At 37.2% G+C, this 7,781-nt stretch overlaps 2 protein-coding genes across 2 annotated transcripts in view; one reads left to right on the plus strand and one right to left on the minus strand.

Moving 5' to 3' along the window:
• Positions 1-1,692: 1,692 nt before the first annotated feature.
• Positions 1,693-2,783, plus strand: LOC108558403 (A disintegrin and metalloproteinase with thrombospondin motifs 7-like; the record flags this gene model as incomplete). The annotated part of the gene is given in 3 exon segments (XM_017915310.1): positions 1,693-1,952; positions 2,025-2,301; positions 2,354-2,783. Coding segments are annotated over 3 exon segments (936 nt in total), but the record flags the coding sequence as incomplete, so codon positions are not given.
• Positions 2,784-2,993: 210 nt separating this feature from the next.
• Positions 2,994-7,781, minus strand: part of LOC108558401 (A disintegrin and metalloproteinase with thrombospondin motifs 7-like) — a gene marked incomplete at its 5' end in the record, with an annotated part of 5,222 nt that continues 434 nt past the window's right edge. The window contains 9 exons of the mRNA XM_017915309.1: positions 2,994-3,219; positions 3,276-3,295; positions 3,354-3,532; positions 3,594-3,844; positions 5,472-5,586; positions 5,685-5,805; positions 5,871-5,997; positions 6,121-6,245; positions 6,325-6,439. Coding sequence (XP_017770798.1) covers positions 3,016-3,219; positions 3,276-3,295; positions 3,354-3,532; positions 3,594-3,844; positions 5,472-5,586; positions 5,685-5,805; positions 5,871-5,997; positions 6,121-6,245; positions 6,325-6,439 — 1,257 coding nt within the window. The remainder of the gene's footprint in view (positions 3,220-3,275; positions 3,296-3,353; positions 3,533-3,593; positions 3,845-5,471; positions 5,587-5,684; positions 5,806-5,870; positions 5,998-6,120; positions 6,246-6,324; positions 6,440-7,781) is intronic.

Genomic DNA, 7,781 nt, shown 5'->3' on the forward strand with positions numbered 1-7,781 from the left:
TTAAAAATAAATTATGTATGAACGTTTCGCAGCCATATAATATGCAAAACCGCGATGAATGCCGAGTTGCATAACACGTAATACCGCACATATCGCAGGTGCACCGTCTCTCCGCACTTGTCACCCTTTTTAAACGTCTCTATTACTCACTCAAATTCCGCCACCTCCCGCACAACCGAACGACCGGATGGAACAACCCCGCCTCTCTTTGAAACTAGTTTGCTTTTTGTTCTTTCCTTCCTTCCTCTTTGCTCCAACCGTGGGTGGCGTGGCGTGGCTTTGCGCAACAAACGGGAAGAAAAAAATCACTTTGGGAAATTGACGATTTTTACAAATAAACGCTTCGGTTTGTAAATGACGTGTCAGGACGAGCGAAAAGTTCGTTTTATTTTATACGTGTTAGTATCAGCAAGAAGGATTGTTACATACCTATTACATACATTATTATATTAAAAAATCAATTACATAATGCAAACTTTTGATATATCAACTTTTCGTTTAATTATTTACATAATTGTCTGCAGAAAAGTGACGAAAACAAAGTCAAACAAAGTTTTTTTTTAGAAATTGGAAATTAGCGATAATAATAATGAGCAATTAGATGATTTTTATAAAAGAAAAACGACGTAATTAGTAAAAAAAAGCTTGTTAAAAGTTGTGTGGTAATAATCATTAGAATTTTAATTAACTCAGGTATTAGAACTAATGGTAATAATTGTATTATTTAGTAAAATATTGTTTCTAGTAATTAGCGATAAAGATAATGAGGAATTAGATGACTTTTATAAAAAATATTGACGTAATTAGTAAAATCAGCTTGTTAAAGGTTATAATTACAAGTATAAGTTATTAACTTTTTTTTATTCATTTGTCGTGTCCCAGGGATGGTTTTCTGGACACTGTGGGATATCTTCTTCTGCTGTCTGTTGTGGAGCCTTAGGTTTGGTAAATAATGAATTGAACGAGTTTTACTTTCGGTTTATTATTAAAATATTCTTCAAAGTGTTTGCTTTATTGTGGTTCTTCACCCAGTAGTTGATTCTTTAGCGTTCTTCCTAAGACTAATTACAAATCCTTACTCTACGTATAAAGTTAACTAAGCAAGGGGAGTTTGAGGAGTAAGCACAATTTTTATAAGACTGCTCCTATACGAATTTTGCCAATTCTGCATCTAATTGAAAATATGAGCGATGTTCTTTCAGTAGCTGGTCTCGATGAAGGCTACCTTTATGCTGATGTATATATTTATTATGGCGACTAAGAGATACTATATTAATAATAATAATTGTAATAGTAACGGTTGGACACAACACATTGTAAAAGTCATTTTGTTTTTTTACTAGAATATTTTTGGAGAATGTATAAACACTCTATTAAATTATTCAAAGTTGATTAGTATCTGGCTTGTAGTGACATACGTTTCGAATCGGTTTCGACTCGATGGCAAAAGGAGGGTGGGTCTGTGAAAACAGAAACCGGATGTGCCATTAGTGAGTGCACTTAAACTCGCACAATGGTCACGGGATGAAGTGCAAAAAGCATCAATCATCCGCCCTGCAAATGACACCGTCCGATCAATGGCCCTCGATTTAAGCTCTGCCACAGTTTCGCAATGAAAAATACCATTCGCCTTTAATGTTTTACTAAAATTAAGAGCTCGATCCCACTTGACAAATTGCCAATTTCTTGCAGATTGTATTTTACGATAACAAGAACGTCGGTTATCGTTACAAATACGCAGAACCTACGACGAAGAACAACTATCAGCCGATATTCCACTGGGAGTTTGTTGGTTGGGACGACTGCTCGAACAGGTGCGGAGGTGGCGTGGAGACTTCCGAGGCTAAATGCATCGAGGAGAAGTCCGGACTGGTGTCTGCATCCTTGTGCCAGGCTAGCGAAAGACCAGTAGCGAGAACGAGGAAATGCAACGAGCAAGCTTGCAGGACTAAGTATTTCCGTTTTCTCGAATGCGTTATAAAACAGATGTTCTAAGTGTTTGTTGTTTTGTTGTTGTTCCCGAGATGGAGGATTGGGAAATGGGGTAAGTGCTTGGCGTGCAAGGACCAGTCTGGTATCAGGATAAGAGAGGTGGAGTGCGTGAGGGAAGCGTCAAGAGCTGGTGAAGATGATGTCCTCGTGGAAGATCAGGAATGCAGCGAGAAGAAACCAGGATCCAAGGAGCTGTGCCAAGCGCAAACCGTTTGCGTTGCAAAGAAGAGGGCTGCAGGACTACCGTCCCACATGATGCAACGCGTCTGGTTACAGACTGTTGGAAACGCGCCAGACGCTGATCCCCGGGTATTTTATTAAGGGGCGATAACAAATGGTAATTAAAGCTTTCCTTTTTCAGATACTGCAGCGCGTGGAATCCATTCGGAATCTGAACAAGATGGTTCGAGATGTTCGGGACTACAATGTGAAAAAGCGCTTGTTGAGTTGCGATGCCCCCGTAACCCAGCCGAAGGTCGGAGAGCAACAGCACGGGGATAAGGATAAAGCGAAGCCTAAACTGAACGCGGGATCCGTCGTGAAGGATCACGTCGACCCCGAGGACATCAAAATCATCGAAATCCCGGTCAAGCAATCCTCGTCTGCGATCAATCTAACGGACGCGGCTTACGAGTCGATGGGAGACACGATTCCCGACACCCTCGACATGTCCAAAGAGAAAGTCATCAAAGGCGAAGCTGCCGCGAAAATACTCAACGAACAGCAACACAAAACGCCGGATATCGTTGAGAGCAACTGATGATCATATTCGTCGTTACATAGTTTTTACTATTTTGTCACATTTATTCTTTAGTTCTATTTTTATATTTAAATCAAATAAAAGCTTATGTAAGAAAGAATTAATACATTTGTTATTCAACAATTAATGCATATTGATTAGGAGGTAAGTTGATCATTCTTTGTATTGTATTTATTCGTTAATTCTATTATATCATATTTGTATAAAATTATCTTTTAAAAAAAAACTTGTATGAGGTAGAGTAAATAAAAATGACTTAAATCCTAGATGCGACTCTTGTTGTTCTCGAAGTTTCTCTGCATGGAATCCATAAATTTCAGCGCCTCCTTGTCCTCCAAATCGAAGACGGACTCGTTCGCGTTCTTCGGATGCGGCAGTCCCGGCGGGTAGTTCTTTCCATCGAAATCCGTGTGCACCGTCAGATGCACCTGCGTCACGTCCATCGCATCGATCACATCGAAAAGCTTCTGTTTCGCGAAGCGCATCATATTAAATATTATCAAATTCCCTTACAAATACTTACCGTCACGTTCCTCGATCGACCTTGAATAAGTTTTTATTGGTTAGATGCTGAAAGAACGATATATGCAAATTCTCTTACCTTTTTTAGGATTGCAGGTACAGGACTCTCGCATCCTCGGCTTCGGCGAGATGCAGTAGTCATCCGAGACAAGATCCAACTCTCCTTCGCCGGTTCCAACCGGTATGAAGCATTTTATAATCCTCGTTCGGATGCCGCGAGGACACTTCGAGCATTCCGACCAATCGCCGACGAACCATCTGAAACGTAGAGAGGAGACTTGAAAATTAGTGGGTTTAGAATGAGAGTTGGTGCTCGGACTTTGGGGTGCACGGGGCGAGCTCGCACGGACGTATTTGCGATTTGAGCCTGTGAACATCCGTGCAGTACTTCTCGTCCACTTGTCCAGCTTCCTTCTCCACGCACTTGGGAATTGCCTCCTGCGTCCCGGGACCGCACTCCGTAGAGCATCGGGACCAATCCAGGAAATCCCAGCTAAACACCGGCTTCCGCTTGTGCAATTCTTTTGTCCCGTACGAGTATTTTATTGTCGTATTCTGCAACACCCCAACCTAATACCACAGACAAACACGATACACAACACGATACAATTTGTTAAATTAGTAAATTTGAAAGTTATAATATAGATAAATGAGCCGTTCATTTTGAAAGTGACTTAAGTCCATTTATCTTTAATTTGAAATACTTAAGGTTTTGCGTTTTTACAAAATTAAAAATATACGTAAGATAATCGCATTTAAGGGATTTCATTTTATACATCCTATTAAATAATCGCTATTATTAAGTGTATAATATGACCTTGCTTACCTTAAAAGGACTTAGGTCACTTTCAAAATAAAAATTTGTTTTGTTACAAAAAGTGAAAGAGCTTAAGTCCGTTACATATAGCTTAAAAAATAGAAAAAAAAAACAATTAAATTATATTTTTAGATAATAGAAATAAATTTAGTAACAAGTTATTCGTTAACATTATCAGTATGCGGGAGTGATTTGAAGTAGTTATGGTGGTATATACCGCAATAAGGCCATCATGTGTAGGTATTTTAGTGATGTGATGCTTCTTATACTTTTATATAACGATGGCATTACAATATTCCCAAATTTTTTAGGTCTGCCCCGACGTGGCAATAAATCAAGAATTTTAAATTCTGCGTTCTCATCCATGGTTGTTTTGTATAAAATTTTATATGGTTCATTTCTTAAAAATCGCATCCAGCATATTTGAAGCCAGTTTATTTTTTCTCCGTTCGTATTTTTGGATGCTTGAACTGCTTCTTCCAAGAGTCTTATTAAAGTCTCCTAAGTTCCAAAACATTTCGAAAATACGTTTTCTTTCTGTTTCATTTAAATTTTTCAAGCAGTCTTTTCGGCATTGGCAATTTTCATTTTGAAAAACTTTGGCAGGAATAATTTTCTCCCCGAGATATTCCCGTTGTATCGTATCTTTTCCCTGAATTCCGTTTAATTTTACGAATTTTCTGATGTATCTCTGAATCCTTCTTTGAAGGTGCTGTTTTGTAAATTCTCATTCTCAATTACTTCCTCTGTTGAAGAATGAACTTCTAAAATTCTCCTTCTTTTTTTAAATCTGTTGTATGACTTTAATTCCTCTTCACTTTCAGAATCAATAAATCTTGTTATTTTATCCTTTCCCATGGGTTTAATAATTTCTTTAAATTAAATATTATTTTTTAAATTTCAATTTAATATCAAAACGTAATTTAAATTACCTTCATCACTGCTTTCAACATTTTGGGCCGCACTTTTTGACATCGTCAATAAAAAGTGGACTTAGGTCACTTTCAAAATTAGGATTTTCAGTATTTATATTATTTTGAAAATGTACGTGATATAAAATTTTCAAATGTACTAAGTATATTTCAATACCGATTATTTTTTTTTTGACAGTTCAGCATAAATTATAAATGTCACAAGTGCCAACTTGATAAAAGATGAAAATGGACTTAAGCCACTTTCAAAATAAACGTCTCAAATTAAAAATTATAATGTACTGCTTACATGATATTACTATTTCGAATTGGATTGGAATGGAATATGAGAATTACGATCAATATATGTAGTACATGTGTTCAGGCGATTTCGTATATAATTTTGTTTGGTGTTCGTTGGGAAATTAGGTATTTTGCGGGATTGCGTGGAAGAATAAATTATATTTACCCAAATAGAAATTGGATCCGGCAGCGGTCCGGGAATACTGATGGCCTCCTGTTTTAATCTGATCATTCCGACCCAAGCTTTGGTCCCTTTTACATTAAACGTTCCCAATTCGGTGCTAAATTGAAACAAAATATTTACAACATGCGTTCTATTCGCAACAAAAAAAAAACAACAAGAGAGAGAGATAGGACACAAAAAATTTGGCTCACGGACCCGCCGATGTACACGTCCTTTCCATCCTTGTCCCTGACCTCGATCCTCGACTCGGACGGCAACATCTCCTCGATTTTGATGTTCACCGCGCCCTTCGGAATCTCCGCAAACTTCTCCTCCTCTTAACATATATACGTTATCAGTTTGACACGCGTGAGATCACTTGGATCAGTAGTTTCTAGTCACCTAGTCCGCTGTCGCATTGGAAGAGTCTGGAGTCGCGCGTCACCTTGCAGCTGGTGCCGTCTCCCTTGCAGACTCCGCAACGATCCTCGACGGCGTTCGATTGCAGATCCAGATCGCACGGGATTTCCTTTTTGGCATTGATCAGGATTAGGTGTATCGTTTGTACGTATGTACATATGGTACAGATAGGTAAGGTATGTATCAAAGTTCATACAGCGTGTAGTGTAGATTAGGAGATGGGTAGTCGTACCTTGCACATCCCGTTGATGCATATATCTCTAATGCCGTGATAGCACGTGGTCCCATCTATCACACGAGGACGCAGCGACGCTATGCCACCCTCATCGTTCACGCAGTACAGCCCGCAGGGATTCTCTGCGCGACATACACGAATTGATACAACTATTTTCATCCCTCTACTTACAAGGAAATCTCGCGGATAAAGTTAAATTACCGTCGTGGATCGGATAGCTGCGCCACACGTGCACCTTCCCATCCTCCGGATACACCCAGGAATCGAACTCCGAGCATTGCACGTCCCTGAAAGACGGCTCGTGCAGGTCGCAGGGCTGTCCAATTACACACAAAATTGATACAACCACACAAAGTTTACTTTGAAATGAGGATTATAGAGAAAATAATGTCCAATATAAGAAGAATTTTATAACTTGTCCATCAATATCATAATCTTATAGAAATGCTGACTATAGAAATGAAATCTCTTTGAAAACATAAAAATTAAATAACTTTATAAAAATATTTCTAAAAAAATATATTTTCTAGTTGAAACAGCTGAAGAAGTAATTCAACTAAATGTAGATACAAGCTTGCTTCCATACACAAATGTGCAGACAGTCAAGCGTTTAACAACGCAATATGAAACGACGTCTGCATGTGCAATTATATTTTAATTAGATATGTAGAAAATAATGTATGAATAACAACTTCGCAAATTTGCAAAGGAAAAGCTTCCGTACGCAAATGCAAGTAAATGAAAACTAATTTAATAGTTTTGTCCCTGAGAAACAGATTGAAAAATAAATATTGAATAGCATTATTACTTTTTTGATCTTGCAAATTAATGTAGTAAACTTTGTAATGCGAAGAATAATAATAATATTTTGATACTTGATACTTTTAATTAAAAAATAAATTCATAAGAGTATTAAAGTTATCAAAGTTTTCTTAACAAAACTTCTGCTTTTTTTCGTTTTGTATTTAATTAAGATATTATTTATTTATCAAAGAAATCCGTAATCCTTGATTTGTAAGTTATGTAATTAATTTATATAATTGTCCATTAATATAATAATAATGGATTATTTACTATAAATACTTTGGAAAAAAATATACTTTGTTTGGAAGATGAAGTTAAGAATGTCTAAAGTCCTTTTGTAGTTTTAGAAAGCGTTTTCTGCGTCAGTGATCATTTGAGAGAAGTAGGTTTATTAGTTGTACCTCTCTGCTACAAATCTTGTATCTCATGGATTGGAAAATGTAGTTCATTTGGAAGGTTTGACTGTGCACAAAACCTTTTAATCAAGAGCAGATATTTACGGAAAAAAGAGTAGTTTTAGAAAACGTTTTCTACATCAGTGATCATGTGGGAGAAGTAGGTTTATTAGTTGTACCTCTGTGCTACAAATCTTGTATCTCATGGATTGGAAAATGTAGTTTATTTGGAAGGTTTGGCTGTGCACAAAACCTTTTACGCAGGTATTTACGGAAAATAGAGTAGTTTTAGAAAACGTTTTCTACATCAGTGGTCATGTGGGAGAAGTTAGTTTATTAGTTGTACCTCTCTGCTACAAATATTGTATCTCATGGATTAGAAAATGTAGTTTATTTGGAAGGTTTGGCTGTGCACAAAACCTTTTACGCAGGTATTTACGGAAATAAGAGTAGTTTTAG

This window comes from Nicrophorus vespilloides, unplaced genomic scaffold (genome assembly GCF_001412225.1).
Source record: "Nicrophorus vespilloides isolate i.1.1-1 unplaced genomic scaffold, Nicve_v1.0, whole genome shotgun sequence".
Taxonomy (NCBI): Eukaryota; Metazoa; Arthropoda; class Insecta; order Coleoptera; family Silphidae; genus Nicrophorus; species Nicrophorus vespilloides.